This window comes from Thermobia domestica, chromosome 5 (genome assembly GCF_964235325.1).
Source record: "Thermobia domestica chromosome 5, izTheDome1.hap1.1, whole genome shotgun sequence".
Lineage (NCBI taxonomy): Eukaryota > Metazoa > Arthropoda > Insecta > Zygentoma > Lepismatidae > Thermobia > Thermobia domestica.
In genome coordinates this window covers 270,561,799-270,579,755 of record NC_137458.1, presented here as the reverse complement: position 1 = coordinate 270,579,755, position 17,957 = coordinate 270,561,799, and the positions used below count along the sequence as shown (strand labels likewise).

Genomic DNA, 17,957 nt, shown 5'->3' with positions numbered 1-17,957 from the left:
TTAATCGATAGATGTTACTGAAGTGGACAGAACTACAAGAGCATACATTTCATGAATGACTTAAGTATCCATTTTTTTAAGGGTACGGGAATAGGGTTAACTTCATAAATCTTTATTCATCATTTTATTTTATAGGAGCAAAGAGTCCTCTAATCCCAGCCATTAGAGGGTTACGCCCTCTCGTTGGCATAGATTTTTAATGGATTTTTTATCGATCAGATAACTGAAGATGGGTTAAGTGCAGAAAGTATGCAGAGAATCAAGTAATAAGGAGTCATGTAATGTCACATTTTTTAAGTATCCACTTCATCACCAAATTATATAACACAAGGATCAAAATCTTAACATGGGAAGCAAACCACATGAGCTCTCACGGGGAAGCGATCCTGGGTTTTGTACACCAAAAGCACACATACTAACCACAGAGCTATTAAGGAGCTTGTGTAGTTTCCCAAAGAATCAACAAAAGCATTTTTTTTGTGTGTAAACCCAAAAATTGACGCTGTACGATAACCGCGCTACCTATTGACACAAAGTGTTATTAAATTATACTGTAACCGAACTATTATGACGCTGCCAAGAGTACAATATATAGGGCATGGCTAATGAGATAGAGCTCACGATTATGACTAAACATTAAATTTTTATGTTTGTTTACCTATAATATTGTCCAAAGATAAGACATGTATTAATCTATAGATGAAACCGAGCCACATAAAAGGACATATTTGAGGGTAAATTCTAATTTCTAGTTTTCGAGAAAATCAAGAAAAAGAAATGTTTCTATCATAAACAATAATGTTCGTTGCCAGTCTAATTTAGTTGATAATTTTTATTCTACTGAAACAGATTATTTATTAATTTATGCATATGAGATTTTTATTCTATTGAAACAGATTACTTATTAATTTATACACATGAAATTTTTATTCTGGTGAAACAGATTATTTATTAATTTATGCATGTGAAACTTTTATTCAATTGAAACAGATTACTTATTAATTTATGCATATGAAATTTTTATTCTACTGAAACAGATTATTTATTAATTCATGCATATGAAACTTTTATTCAATTGAAACAGATTATTTATTAATTTATGCATATGAAATTTTTATTCTACTGAAACAGATTATTTATTAATTTATGCATATGAAACTTTTATTCAATTGAAACAGAATACTTATTAATTTATGCATATGAAATTTTTATTCTACTGAAACATATTATTTATTAATTTATGTATATGGAACTTTTAGTCAATTGAAACAGATTACTTATTAATTTATGCATATGCAATTTTTATTCTACTGAAACAGATTATTTATTAATTTATGCATATGAAACTTTTATTCAATTGAAACAGATTATTTATTAATTTATACTTATGAAATTTCTATTCTACTAAAACAGATTATTTATTAATTTATGTGTCTCAGTTTTTATTCTTCTGAAACGAATTATTTATTAGTTTATGACTTTCAAAATATTATTCTATTGAAACAGATTTTTTTGCACATACGAAATATATACACTGTTGGGTAGCAGATTACATGTATTATTGTTTATTTCTTCTAACAGTACACAAATACCATCAGTGTACATACTACTTATAATAAATAGTATTTTAGCTCACCCCGCAGATGTAATAGCTAGCACCCACGTATTTGGTGAGCATGATCCTGTGTTCGATGATTCCTAAGAGAAGATGGTAAATTTGAATACATCACAGTGATTCGGATTCCACCTTAAACTATAGATCATGTATGTTTTAATAGCCTCGTTGCTAAAACGGGGTACTAAACTCCAATTCAACAAAATAGTTGTTGTTGATTTGATTTTGATGTTCTTTTCAGCAGCGAGGCTATACGAGTCGTAGATCTACAGCTTTACATGGGATTTGAACTACATGAGCTGCCATCGGGAATCGAACCCCGATCTCCCACAATAAAAGGAGCGTACGCTAACCGCTTAGCCATGAGGGAGCTCTCAACTAAATACGTAGTGTTCAGAAGAACGATCACGAAAATTTTTATCTCTTTACCGATATCCGCAACTTTATACCCTATCCGCAAAGAAACTGAATAAACAGTCCCAAAACCTATAGTTGATTCTAATATCAGCGGACTTATTTATGAATATTCGCATCCGTGCAGATATCTAATTGGGAGCTAGTTTGACTGAAAAAGGTTTGTAGTTTGAGAGCAACTTCTATAATATATGGAAATGTCATAGGTAAATTTAGCAAAAAAGAAAAAAAAGAAAAGAAAAAAAGAAAAAGATAAAGAAAAAGAAATAAGGATATTTTTTGGTAAGTCGTGAAAAACCAGGGAAATTCTCGCGCTGACTGATTCTCCATATAAATGCTTAAATTTTTCTTTGTTCTTTAGAAATAAACAAATATAGTAGCAATAGTTTGTGTGTGTGTGTGTTCGAAGTAGTATGGGCTAATTTGGATCCATTGTCAAGGCGACCAGAACTTTTACTTTTAAAAACGGGACGCGTACGAATCGGCAACGGGGGGGGGGGGGGTAAGGGGTAACTTCCATATTGCATTTTGGGACTCAGCAGTGTTTTCAATTTACAAAATACACAAGCAAGAATGATAACACAGCGTTTCTAACTTAAGTACTACCCAAAAATACTTTTAACTACTTCAACACTCAGAATTACCATTCGATTCCCAGTTGAATCACAGAACACTCAATTCTCATTTGAATATTCAGAAGTTCTAGGCACGGCTGAACCTTCCCAATGAGTGTTGGTACGGAAGAGTGTAGAATTAGCATTGACCATTTATATTTTGAGTAATAATTACGGGACTCCTGGGTTATGTTTGCTTAAAAACTGGACATTTAAGAGTCCCGTTTGAGAATCAGAAAGAAACGGGACAACGGTTGAAAATAAGGGACTGTCCCGGCTAAAACGGGACGTCTGGTCACCTTGTCCATTGTTGGCTTGCTGTATTGTGCGTCCTTTTTTGTAAAAGAAATGAAGGAAAAAGTAAAAAAAAAAAGCAAAGAAAATGAATAAAACAAATGTGGATGACACCTCCTTTAATATAGCTAAACTAATCTTATTACTTAACTTCTGTCAAAGAAACTGAAGAAACAAGGGAAAATTTTGAGTCAGTGGAGGGAAAATTTCTTAACGAAATCTACAAACACTGGGTCGAAGAAGCAATCGCAAATTCAAACGCTTCGGCTGCTGGGAGGTGTTACAATTTAGTCTAGTGCAATTTCTACTGTATAATTTAGCAGTAGAAATGTAAGTAGTAAGAAACCTATCGCAAATTAGAGGGCAATCTATAACATGTACACACAATTGCTTGCTTTCGAATTGCATAATGCAAGATCATTTTATTTAATATACGTAGTTGCATTGTTGAAGTACCGTACATTCAGCCAAGGAGAGAAAGTATATTTCTTGTTCGCCTACGTTACTAGACCATCATTATTGTTGTTTAGCCTGAAACAAAATGTAACACCACATGTTGTAACAAACATCTTGGCGTGCCTCACAAACATAAATAATACAGTCTTCGTTTAGGTGTTCAACAGGAAGACGGCATTCATTAAAAAGAACTACAGAATTAATGGAACTGGATGAATAGTGTTGGCGACAATCATCTTATGGGTGGAAATTCATACAAGACACTTTTACGAATCAAATCTTGGTCTACCGAGTTATTCAATAATAATAATAATAATAATAATAATAATAATAATAATAATAATAATAATAATAATAATAATAATAATAATAATAATAATAATAATAATATAACATTATATATACGAAGAATCATCGAAAATCAGTGCAAAGCATAAAACGTTTATGGTATTCACTGTAACTTAACGAAAAGTTATTTGCAAATTAATAACATGACTGTCTTGGTGCAGGTTTGAAGGCGTCGGATTCTGAACATGTATCCCCGAGAAGCGGATATTAAAAATGATGACTTGTCAGTAAAAGTGACCAAGAACAGAAGTGAGGTCATTGGTGCGGTTCCTTTTGGGCCAAAACCGCTATATCTGGTTACATTCATAGGTAAGATTGTGAAAGTGTATAGAGATGGTTAAATTTTAAAGCAACGTGTAAGGAAGTGTTGTCGTGTCGTGCCTTCAAAGAAAGACGGACCAATATTGTCAATGGCAACCCTGAACAGAGCGGTAGACCCAGTAACCATCAACCACTGACGTTTACACTCGGGACGGCTAGAGCTCTCCTCCTACAGCCCTGACCTTGCCCCTAGTAACTTTAATCCCTTCCCTGTTCTGAATCAATAAATAACTGGCCACCGTTATTTGGCATGTGATTATGTCAAAACCATTGGTTCGTGGTATAGCTACGAGACGCAGATTTCTGTGCAAATGATAAGGGAAACTGCCTACCGTTGTTAAAAGTAGTTGAAAAAAAAAACTGTAATTACATCGGGGACTAGTGTTGAGTACCTTCTATCATCAGGTGTGTTGATCTTCCAGCTATGTCTCACACATAAGCCATGGTAGGCTTTGTGATCTTTGTTTTCGCGATTATCCCTTATATATACAGGGTTATTATAAATGATGGACCAATTTTTAAAGATGTGTATTTATTAAATTACAAATCCAAAATGAACAATCTTTATACCAATGGAAAGTGGAAGTTTCAGTTTTTTTTTTTCAATACATTATAAATGTTCAATGTGTCCACTGTCTGCTGCACGACAAACATCTATGCGGTACAATTTGTGACTCACTTCTTGCGAACTCAGATCTTGCAGAAAATCTTGTGCTCCACGGTAGCCATCTCACTCACAAGACAACTGAGAGGGAAACGAATGGCGGCCTATTGCCGCGCGAATTCTACCGGCCGCTTCGGGAACCATCATTGCCCACCGAAACTTTGAACTTTCCTCTTTCCATTGGTATAAAGATTGTTCATTTTGGATTTATACTTTAATTACTACCAGTTTTAAAAAATGGGTGCATCATTTATAATAACCCTGTACTTTAAATATGTAACTACGTATTAAAATAGTAATATTTTGATCACACGGCCTTTAGGATTGCCAGATCTTACATTTTTCTTGCACGCTACAATTTTTATTTTTTATTTTTTTCCGTAAAGCAATTTCATCTCTTCTTTAAATAATAAAAGAGTTGTTGGTCCTGGACAGTTTTAAAATGCTTTGTAAGTTAGTGCGGAAAAAAAAAAGAACTTTTCGCGCACTATTACCAACGCAACCAATCACGTATCTTAGCATTTAAAAAAAATGCGAGAGATTGCGTTTTATCTCCTATCTAAACGCCACTTCAACCATACGTTTAAGAGTATTTTTGGTTTAGCATCTCAGCCTTCGTCTGTCCACACTGTCTCGATCATATTTCAGCTTTGATCGATCGATCGTTAAGAACATAAGCTATTGTGATCTAATAAAAGCATAGATCTAAGCGCTTTAAATTTAGATATGTCTACAAGGATCTTTTTTTAACGATTAAAAGAGAAAATGGAATTCTTAAAAGATACAAAGTCTTCGTTAAAGTACAATTAAAAGACAACAAAGATTTTTGTAATAATATACTTGGTAGATTGAGTTTGAGTTTAACGTTCCTTCCAACGTGAGTTTGAGTATTAGACGAGAACCTACAGCTTCACGTGGGATCCGGACCACATGAGCTCCCACTAGGAATTGTAATATACTTTGTTCTGTTTTATTTGTTGCAATTATACATACTCCTGTGTATTTTTAATGAAACTGCTCCGGTTTCTAAATAAAATTATTTTACATTACTATGTGAAACCATATATATGTTTGTTATACGTAGGTGTACCTTCTGAATATCATATACCATCATTTCCCCATAAAACTCGTAAAATCTTTTTTACTTTCAAAAATCTTGCAACGCCACAAGAGTCTGGTGTTGGCTCTCATTTTTCTGTGCGTAAATGTTTGTCCTTACTAAATCTGGATCTTTACGCGATTCACTCCAGCAGCAAGTGTGTAACCAAATTAGGTATTATACGTTTATATTATCATAGCGCATAGATTCGCAAGAAAGGTTCATTACGATCGATGCTGTAACACGCTATTTAAGAAGCATAGCATACAATAGCAGTTTACAAGACAAATGTCAGAGGTCATGTCATGTCATGACACCAAAATGCGATGTATCTAAGTATGATTCTGTACCCAGTAATTTATTATCATAGTATAATTTTATGAGACAAAACATTGTCTGCCTCTCATGATTGAACAGTTTTCTTTTCTGATCTCTCATTAAAGTTCAGCGTGAAACCTCACTTCTTCAAAAATACGATATTTTTCGTAAAATATCTTTTAAGTTCTGAATAACACAGAACAGTAAATTACGAAATACACAGCATATCAATGGAAACTGGCCATATAAAGACACTTAGCTTTACGTCCCACGAAAGAAGTTTTTAAGCGAAAGAGGATGGGTGAGTAGCGAATGTGAATGATCCCTCCCAAAAATGATGGAGTGAAAATTGTGGGTAGAAATGGGAGAAGCCCATGGGAAACCGCGGACATGTTCATTACAAATTAAACCAGGGAACCATCATATCAGGCAGACTAGGCAAAATTCGGGACTGTATCGTCATTATGTCGAGAAGATGTTCTGAAAGTGTTTCTCGTCTCGAAAAAGCATATATATTTTTATTAGATGAGCTCTATCTCGTCTTATCTCGTGAACAACACTAATCAGAAGTTAATGCTCTTCCACTGAGCCACCTTACTTAAAATTCAGCCTGGAACCTAAGCGAGAACCACTGCCACGAGAACCAAATCCAAGTCACGGGCACCCAAAGCGAGAACGCTAATCGCTAACAACTCTGTCGTAATTATGATTAGCTTACGCGCCTTCGACACGGAAGACCCGGGTTCAACTGCGGGAGGAAGCTCATGTGGTTCATATCCAACATTAAGCTGTAGGTGGTCTACAAGCCATACAGCTGTAATGCTGGAAATTACCTTAAAAATAAAGACTAACCAACGAGGCAAAAGCTAAGATATGCAGATAATATAAATATGTTCTTTCAACTATTTGTTTTAAAATAAATATTTGTAACATTTTACAGAATAGAGGATTTTTTTTTTACCTGCATAGTTGCACTATTAATCCTTTGATCCCACCGTCACACAAGAAATAAAACACACTGTGTTTACGTATGATTGTTAACCGTATTTTTATATAGATTATATAGAAATAAGTTAAATAGTGTGTTATGAGGTGTTTAATTTGTGTGTGAATATTTTATGAAGCGCGGAGACACGTAAGTATCCTTTCTAAAGATACCACATCTTTCATTTGTTTACGAAAACACCGTCAAACATATTCGAGAGACAACGGAGCGCTTCAGTCGTTGGACACACTATGCGGATGAATGATAGAATGTTCTACAGAGTACATTGCGTCATCTTATCAAGCAAGTTAAGACATAACGGAAGACAATGCTACAAAAACTTCTTTTTGTTGTTCTATAGGTTTACTCTCTGACTCATGCTTTGCAGAATTTACGTTTCCGCACAGAGAAATTTAGGCGTGAAGATTTCACAACCAGTGCAATATTGTTCGACGCCTTTGCCTATAGATAATGTTCTTTGCTTTCCATAAAAATTTGGTTTCGAATTAACCTTCATCTCCATTGGTCATCTTTTCATAAGTTTGCTTTCAGTCTTTGCAATAAGATCCTAATAGTGGTGCTACAGTACAACACTTACTTGTTAATAGCAACGTACAGGATTTGATTCCCAGAACTAGCAGCATTCACGAAAGTTACCTTATGTTAGGACACATTTAACCCCTTCAGTGCGTAATTTTCAGATGCGAACCGCTGTAAAGAATGTAGTTCTTTTTTTTTCTTTTTTTCTTTTTTTTCTTTTTCTTTTCTTTTCTTTTTTCTTTCTTTTTTTTTTTTTTTTTGAGAACTGGAATTTGTTACCTTTTAATAACTTATGAACCTCTCAAGCAATCACAATGAAATTTTCGACATTATGGTCTTTGTTGCTTCTAATTAGCTACTATAACTTGGGTCATCGTCGTATTTATGGTTATCATCATCATCATCATCATCATCATATGGTTAGGTTACACAAAATTTGGGAATGCCTCGAAAGATCAAGCCCAATTTTTCTGTGTGGTCTCTTGGGGTTCTTAGGTGAGCGCAAACTCGCTAAATATTGTCGGGAATAACATTACTCATACTATGGGCAAGTATATTCGCCATACGCAATACAAAATAGCCAAAGCAAAACGAAAGCGTATATATACGCCATCCGCACAGCAGGTGCGTTTTGAAGACACGAGTTAACTCGCCACCCACACTGAAGGGGTTAAACTTGTAACTTCATTAAGTCTATGTTATTGACAATCATCATCATTATCATCATAGGAATTCTGCCAGTATTGGCAGGACACTTGCAGCAACTCAGAAGCTTTCATGTTCCACGACCTTCTGCTAACCTCTTCGTCTTCACGTACGATTTATCTGTTTTGATATCGTCCACCAATTGTAGTCTCCTTCTTTCTTTTTCCTGCCACCATACTCTCTAGCACGTCCCTCATGATATAGTTCCCTCTTAGACAATGCCCCGACCAGTTTCTCTTCTTCTTTTTAATAATATCTAAAATTGTTCTTTTCTCCTCCACCATTTCTAACACTCTGTCATTCGTTTTCCGCTCGACCTAACTAATTCTTTCCATTCTTCTCTACACTAACATTTCGAAGGCTTCCAGACGTTCATCATTTTTGCGTAATGTCCATGTTCCTGACCCATACAGAACAATACTCCACACGAAGCACGAGTCGTTTTCTCAATTCTTTTTTCAAGATCCCACAAAATAGTAATTTTTTCCCCCACCAAAAGACTTCTTTCGCCATTCCTATCTTTGTTTTGATTGACGTTCACACATCACTAATAATACTAGCCAGGTATCGAAAACTAGCCATCTGTTCTAGTTTCTCTCCTACTACTTCTATATTTGACATAGACCGCTTCGTTCCAATCCCCATGTCTTTTGTCTTTCTAGCATTATTTTCATTCCATCTTCTTCCCAGTCTTCCCAGTTTACACTTCTATGCATATCATACACAGATCTTCATCAGTAGTACACCTGAAAATATTATGGACACCATAGAGTTACTTATTAGGGATCTTTCAGCGATTAGCAACTGGTGCCTTAAGAATGGTCTTTTACTTAATCCATTAAAATGTGTTTTCACTGTATTAGGAACATCACATCAGTTGAGCAAAGTCAACCCTGATGACCGAAAAGTAACTGTAGTGAATTCCAATATTCCAGTTTCTCCGTTTTTAAAAGATCTAGGCTTGATAACAGATCAAGGGCTTAGCTGGAATAAACACATTTATGAACAGTGTATTAAAGCTAAGCGCATCTTACGACAGCTTTATAAATTAAAAGGTTATTTGTCACAAGAAACAAAATTATATCTTGTTAACACTCTCATTTTGCCTCTGTTCGATTACTGAGATTCAATATTCGGTAGGCTTGAATAGGGGGAATTGGGGTACAGGCATTTAATTTGAAGTACTCACCAACCACCTCTATAAAAATTGTTGCGGAAGTACCACAGGATTCTGAAACATGGATATTTGGATAGGGCACATACCAATTCCTAAGTGAAGTCTTGACCAGACTAGGGTAGGTCCCATTGTATTGGAGCTATGGACCTTTAAAGTTCATTTTTTTTTAACGTTTTCAGTAGCCCATATCTCCAGAAGGAGGCATTTGTGCACCCAAGTTGGTCTATACTTTTTGTCTTACCTTGGTGTCAGGAGTCACCTCCCAAACGTTGTCGGTGTTGTTTTGAAACACCCTGTATAAGCCTACTTTGCATCAACAATCTCAAAAGAAAGCATTTTCTGACATGTTTGAATGTTAATGCAATTTTTCCCAGTACTTCCATGAATTCTTAATTTTTAAGCATTTTGCTTTACCAAAAAGCTTGTTTAGATGTTGTTTTTTGCTGGAAACCACAAGAATCTCAAGAACTACTCTGATGTATCACCACGAAATTTGTCCAGGACGTAGAAGGTTAAACGTTAATAATAAAGTGCGTTGATGGGCATGATCCATCCTGTTAATCTTATAACAAAATACTTTGGATAGATTAATAATTACCTGTACCTTGGGCAGAAAGTGCTCATACATGTGCACTATACTTAATAGAATGTTAATTTAATAATAACAAAAGAAGAATGTTTTTAAGATATGTAAAAATATTATTATGGGATAGTTATTGCTATGTAAATGTTTATTGATACCTAGTCAGCAAGTTTGTGTGCTTGACAGTGTTAAGGAAAATATATTATAAAGTATATCAGCTAATAAACCATTTCAGCAACGTTCATCGACGTTATCATTCTAATAGAAAAGGTGAGAATAATGCTATATAAGTATTAAAGATAATTTTTACATGCAAACAAATACTACCACTTAAGATTTATATATCATACTAAGCCGAACCAGGTTGACGACTACCCTTGGTGAGTCGTTATAATCTCAAGATATGGGCTATCAAAATCAGTTGGCCATGTATTTCTAGGGGGAAAATTATGGATACCATTTTTTGCTTGATAGATTACTTCCAATGCTGTTGAGAATAGTGGGTTAGTATAATGATCAGGATGAAACATATTAATTTGTCTGTCTAAATAACTTTCTGCTCGGCAAATCTAAAGACTTAAACGTTTTCTATTTTCAAACATTCATTCATCTTACTAAAGTTCTTCAGTGGGGGAATGGAGGGTTAAAAAAAAAAAAGTCAAACTTCAAGTTTCAAAGTGTGACAGTGTGACAAATCAAACCCTTTTGACACTGCTACTAATTTTAAAGTGTACATCAAACGGGTCACTACCTATCACATCTGAGTACACAAAAACTTTCGATAAAAAAAAATGAAGCAACACTTAATGATGATAAATTGCAACTTAATTATCGTTACTATTAGGTTGTACTTTAACAAGAAAATTTTCTCTTTTAATCGCATATTTATGCCCTGAACACTAACAGAAGCGAATGTCGAATGAAAGTAAATTATTGTGAAAGAATTTCTATGCTGAAAACATGGGAGAATATCGAGGAAACCCACAAACGCAACGTAGTGTACTACAAAACTCACTTAACTTGGGACAAAGCTAAGGACCTAACACACTGTCCCCTGTTGACCATATTTTACTTTTTAGCTAGAAAGCAATAGTGTTGGGCATGCATATATCTCGTGCATCCTGAAGAGATGTCCGAAACAGTATATTTTGTAGGTTCCCACGGTGTCGATTGTGTCTCAAAAGTTAATTTCTCGAGATTAGCTACACCAATTTGGACGAAAATTAGTACGGATGTCATTTATGGTACAAGTACCGGTACCAGGCTAAATTTAGAGTTGCCCCTCCGTGTTTTATAAAAATTAGGAAAATTTACAGGAGAAACGAGGTAAGAAATAATGATTTTGGTTTCTTATGTGATGTTTAGGTGTGTAAGTTTGGCAGTAAAGTTATGTTTAATACGGGAAAAGATATGTAGAAGTGGGTACTATTTGCAACACGCGGAAGGTTCCGGTGATTCAGCAGGATGGTAGTCGTATAGGAGGCGAATTTGTGCGTTGAATGTGATATTTCCATATTGAGTTTTACAGAATTACATAAGAATAATGAAGCGAATCTATTAAATTTTTATGAGAAGCACGGATTACTGAATTTAAGTAATAATTAAAGCTTCTCCGAGAACCAAGTCTAGTCACTGTTCTAGTCTAACCAAACCTAATCTAACTAGACTAACCTATCCTAAACTAACCTAACGTTACAATATTTAATGTTTTAATTGCCATTTTGTAGGTTTAAAACTGGAGGGGTAACTCTAAACTTAAGCCCAAGTACCAAACCGAACTCAAGTCGACACAATGACCAAATCCAGCGTTGAACGATGTTGACCACAACTGACATGACTTTGGTAGCATATGAAATTTATTTGAGATTATCGAGTGCCAAAATGTTATGTTTGTCCAAAGTCGGAATCAATGAAAACTTTTATTTATTTATTTATTTATTTATTTTTGTAAAAAACAATTTTAATCAAAATCAAAATGAAAGTCCTTACTAAGTATCATAGAAACTACTTGTGAGTTTGTGGTTAGATCTGTTTAGCCTACAGTTCAAATTTGTTCAAGATCAAAGGATGAAAACAATTTGAACTTTTCTTTGATTTTATGGATCGAGAACAAGGATTGGCCATAATTGTAATGAAATAGAGAAAAAAAAAATGCCAGAGTCCAACCAAAAGTGTCGGTAATCAAAACTCAAATACAAAACAACTATGGCCCAAAGATGGTTTAATGGTTTCTTAAGCAATGGTTTAACTTATTTGACAAAGTATTTCTATCGAGGATAAAAAGTTTTATAAAAAAAGCTTTACAGGCTGGACATAAGTACTAAGAAGGATATAAAAAAAAGCAGTTGACAATGCTCCAATAGCATTGCCAGAACGAACTTAAAAAGAATGGAGAGATGGAGCGGGAAGGATAACTGCGATTTTTCCTACATGCAAAAGTGCATCTTTTTATCCGCATCTTCTTCTGTTTTTCCCAAAAATTCTAAAAATATAACCTCTCTATGACTTACGGTTCCCGAGATATGGCTCCTTAAATCTCCCAAAATTTGAACATTTTTGGCCAATATCTGGGGAACAGTGGCCAGTTGGCCAGTGGCCACCGGTTACTAGGTATTGATCGACGCTAGTATGATCTCTCTATAACTTGTGGTTCCCCAGATATGGCTCCTTAAATCTCCCGAAATTGGAGAGTTTTTGGCCAATATCTCGAGAACGGTAAGAGTGATGCGAAAAATTCCATCACTTTCTTAGATAAATTTTGATACTCTATCGAATGGAGGGCTCAAAATTGAAAAATTCGCAAATAACAGATAGGCAGACACATAGACATAGAGAATTCAGAAAAAAAAAACGAACTTTTAAAGTTCTTTGAAAATAAGTTCAAAAGTGTACTAGAAGTCTCGCTTGTCAATCTGATTTAAATATTTAAAATATTGCTAGACAGAGTCAAATGAAGAGTTTACCTTCTAACTTCATAAAAAAAAAAAAAAAAATGAAAGTATATATCTTTCTTAATTCTCACCTCTTATTTGAATTTCTGAGCTCCCTCGTGGTATGTGAATAGCATACAAGCCTTTACGTGGGTGGTGATTGAGGTTCAATTGCCGGCAGGAGTTTACGTAGCTCTGATTCCATTCTAAACTGTAGGTCTACGTTTCATATAGCCTCGCTGCTGAAACAGCATACTAAATTCCAATTGTACATACATAATTTCAATTCCTTTCTTTGTGCCTTAGTGTCTAATTATATTTTTTGAGAAACTATTAATTAGGAAAGCCAAGATAGATTATCCAATTGAACTAAAACTTAGAATTTATCGTGCTCTTTTTTACACCTTTTCTAGTATAAACCAGGTTATCAAGAAGGTGAAGGTTTCTATCATGTACTAAAAAATTAAAATAATTAGAATGTAATGTGTTGTAGCCCATTGATATACCTTTTTAAAATACCGTTCTCCTTTCAGGACACTATTATGTTGATGGACGATGCTATGACTGCTGGCCTCCTTGAAGAAGGAAGGGTCATAGTTTCAATTTCTTGTGAAAATATATTGAACGCTAAAAGCAATAGTTTTTGTTTTATCAAGTTGATGTCCAGGTGGCGATCGCAACGAGGGACTGTTGGTATTGTGTTCAGGCAAATCCCATACTACGTGAGGAGTAGGAGAACGACGCTGTGCAGTGAACTGAACCGACGGTGATAGTGTTAAATGGGCGATCCCTCTGATTTCCAAAGAGATCAAATTGTTCGCCCTCTGTTAATTGGTACAAGAGTTACGAAAGTGGCAAGTGTGCGAGTAACAGTGTTCACAAGATAATGACGGCCAAAGCAAAACAAAACAGTGAACAAGGGAGAAAACCCTCAGTGACAGCTCCTGCCAAATATTAAAGCGAATTTTTAGTCATAACCGTCTTGCAACTGCGGAGCATGTGACACAAGAACTCAAGCAGAACATCCTACAGTCTGTGTCGATAATAATAATCTGTTATAAGTTATATGGCATGAGTTATACGGTGTTGGGTTGCACGAGAGAAACTACTGATAAGACTATGAAACGCTTTAGAACGACATCAGTGGTGCTGTGAATACGTAATATGGACACTGATTACTGGAAACGTGTGATGTGATCGTATGAGACGTCATTTTATTTATTTCAAACTACGAGCCATGTTTAAGAGCTAGAGACTTACAAAGAAGCGCACGATCCGCAGGACTTCGAAACAACCATGAAACATGGCGGCAGCTCTGTACTGCTATGGGTAGCAATATATTGATTTAAGTGGGTAATGTGTTGACTCTTACCGGTTGTAATTTCAAGGACCATGTGCATCCTATGGCCCAGAACTTGTATCCAGGGACTGTTTCCATATTCCAAGATCATAATGCGCTCATGTATTCAGCTGAAGGTGCTGCGGAGTGATTTGAGGAACATGAAGTTGAGCATCTACCTTGGTTTGCTCAATCTTTGGGCCTCAAGGTAAGTGAACATTTGTAGTTGGTCCGTTTTGGAGACACAAATCCGGCGCAAATTTACATCTTCATCCTCTCTCATGCAATCGAGTAATGCACTGCAAAGGGAGTGAAGTATTCTTCACCTTACTACCATTCACGATCTATATGATTACATTGCGTGTCGCATCGGAACTATTCTGAGGACGAACATGGTTTAACGTTATATTGTTAAAGTGGATACTTTCAAATATCTAGGACCAATGGTAACAGACGAAAACTGTATTCAGGAAGAAATTAAATGTCGACTAAAAGCAGGGAAATCGTGTTATTATTCGGTTCAAAATATCTTGTTGTCGTGAATTCTGTCGAGGAATTTGAAGCTTAAAATATATAAAACGATAATCATGCCTGTTGTTCTGTATGGTTACGAAACATGGTCGCTTACTCGGAAGGAAGGACATGGACTGAAAGTATTTGAGAACAAGGTCCTAAGACGAATATTCGGACTCAAGAGGAACGGGAATGGAGATTGGCGGAAACTTCATAATGAGGAACTACATAATTTATACGGTTTACTAAACATTGTTAGAGTTATCAAATGTAGGAGGTTCAGGTGGGCAGGTCATGTAGAAAGGAAAAAAGAAAGTAGGAACGCTTTCGAAGTTTTAACTGAAAATCCAATCGGGAAACGTCATTAGGAAGTCCTAGGCGCAGATGGGAGGACAATATTAAGATGGATCTCGCAGAAATAGGAGTACAATGTAGAAACTAGATTAAGTTGGTTAAGGATAGAAGTCAGTGGAGAGCTTTTGTGAACGCGGCATTGAACTTCCGGGCTCCATAGGTCATAGAGTGAGTGTGTGTATTGTTAAAGTTGCCTTTCTACGTGTGTTTCCATTAAATTGATAAATGTGTGTGTATAAATGTGTGTAGAGATAAACTGAAACCATTGATTTGACTTTTCTTGTACCATTTGGTTTTGTTTCTTGTATCAATAAACTATGATATTGATCTTTAAAAATAACACAAAAATTTGAATACATATGTCCCATTGATTTTAAATGCGGGCCTAAGAGACCCATGCTGTGCTTTTGTGCAGGAAGAATTGACCATGCATCAGAGAGTTAAACCGCATAAAAACGACGAGTTTTGAGTCGAATGAAAGGAAGTTACGTATCAAGCTTCAAGCAAATTGGTCTGTTTGGAAAGGCTCTAGTTGTGTTGATTTTTTTTTTAAGTTTAACGTCTCACGATTGTGTACCGAGGCCAAGTGGGATGATGAGGTGAATGATGCCAGTGGAATGAACGTAATAGAAGGAAACGGGAGAATCTCCAAGAAAACCCAAGCACACTGTATCTGTCCACCACGAAACTCAATTAACGGCAGGGGGATCAAACCAAGGATCCCACGCGTTAGAGATGATCACTCTATCACTGAGCCACCGTGATACCACTGTGTTGAAATGATCGAAGTGTTCCTATTATTACATGCTTAGTAAAGAAGCAGCAAGAGACATTAATTTCTGTAGACAATAAGGACCATCGCTTTGATGCCCGAGCGTGTTAAAATTTTATGCTGGAGATTCACAGGTCAATAGTTCGAATAGTTTTAATTTCCTTCACAGTTTTTCTTATTTCTCTTGGTTACCTGTACATACTCAATTAGCTAATCCCCTCGCTTGAATTAGACAACTACTTGGTTAAATGAGCGAAGAGTAACTAACCAAGCATTATTCGGTTGCAATAACCGAGAGCTCGGTGTGCTATATTTTGACAAAAGAACTCGTTTACAAGTAGCCTCATTTTTTTTCTAATTTAACCGTGCAAATTATCTCAGTGTAGTTAAGAATCTCCTATTATACTCTTCAAATATATATTTAATACTTTACTAACAAACAGAAATGCTTGAAATTCCCTTTATGTTTTCCTCGTATGATATTTGAGAGGACTTTAGTCTGTGATGCAATATTCTTAAGCTTCTGACAGTATATTGGGAAAAGATCTGTTGTCTGCAAAGTGATCTTACTTAATGATGTATGCAGCCGTCAATTGCACTGAATTTAAGCAGTACGTTTCGGAGCCCACGTGCCTAAGTTTGTCTTTCATAACCTAGATGCTGCCTAAGGACTTAAAGTGAGATCAATCAATCACAATCAATCACAAACTGGAAGAATAACCTCAAGGAACATCATTTTCAGGACATTTCTGACATCCAATATATTGCGGATAACTGAGTTTAGGCCCAACCAAATAATTTTATTTGTAAAGGTTAGAAAAGCTACAAGTTCGCTGTATCAAATAGTGACCTGCACAAGCCGGCTTGCAGGCCGGGCTTTGGCGTGCCAAATCTCCTATTTCTTTGGGTCAGGCCGGTTTTGACTGACCAATACTGCTTTTTCTTCCGGTCGGGTCGATTAATTGTAGTGCTTTAATAATTATTGACTTTCGTTAAATGATAATTGAAATAAAAGCAAAACGTTGAAATCTTTGCACGCAGGTGGAGTGAAAGGTATTACAAACCAGTGTTGCCAATTTGGGGGAAAGTCGCTAAATCTAGGGGATTCGACTACCAAAATAGCGACAAAAAATAATTTTTCCGATTAGCGACTTTTTTGGTGATTTTTGAATGACGATTCGGCGACTTACTTACAAATCTAGCGACTTTTATGCTGCGAACAGCTTGTCCTATAATCAAGTACTATTAGCTCAAATCAGTTCAGGTATATGTTTAGTTTTCTTTTGCTTATTTGAATCAGTGAAAGTCTTGAAGAGCTGGGAAAGTACATAGCATTTATCTCCATATTCGCGCTTTGATTGTAGTTATCTCTTGGCCTCCAACGGGGACTAACTCCAACCTTTAATATGCTTTAGTTTGCAGAACTTCCGTTTGGAAGTACGAATAATATATTACCGAAAGTAAGCTGATTATCTGTAGAAGCGTGAGTATTTTTGATTTCGCTGAAGTGAAATTGATCATAAAGTTAAAAATATTCAGGCCTATTGTATTTATTGTTAGTTACATATGATTCTTTCATTTACGGTTTTGTAGAGTAGACAACACTATGGCTTGAATTGAACATATTTCTTACACCCACAAACACAAACACACACACACACACACACACACATATATATATGACTGAAAGAGAGAGAGAGAGAGAGAAAGACGAAATTCCACCAATAATTTTTTTAGCGCCTTTTCACCCAAGATTGGAGTCATTTCATCTCATATTTAGCGACATTTTGTATCAACATTTGGCAACACTGTTACAAACAATGCAACATTTACAGTAGGTGTTGCTTAGCGGCGGGTAATTTATCGGGCCGGGCTCTGGCCAAAGACCTCCAGAACTTTCTGGGCTCAGGCCGGGA

At 35.7% G+C, this 17,957-nt stretch overlaps 1 protein-coding gene across 1 annotated transcript in view; it reads right to left on the bottom strand.

Annotated features, from left to right (window-relative positions):
• LOC145686623 (uncharacterized) overlaps positions 1-7,364 on the bottom strand; it is a 56,348-nt gene extending 48,984 nt beyond the window's left edge. The window contains exon 1 of the mRNA XM_081760085.1: positions 7,105-7,364. Coding sequence (XP_081616211.1) covers positions 7,105-7,110 — 6 coding nt within the window. The 5' untranslated portion in view covers positions 7,111-7,364. The remainder of the gene's footprint in view (positions 1-7,104) is intronic.
• Between the last annotated feature and the right edge of the window lie 10,593 nt (positions 7,365-17,957).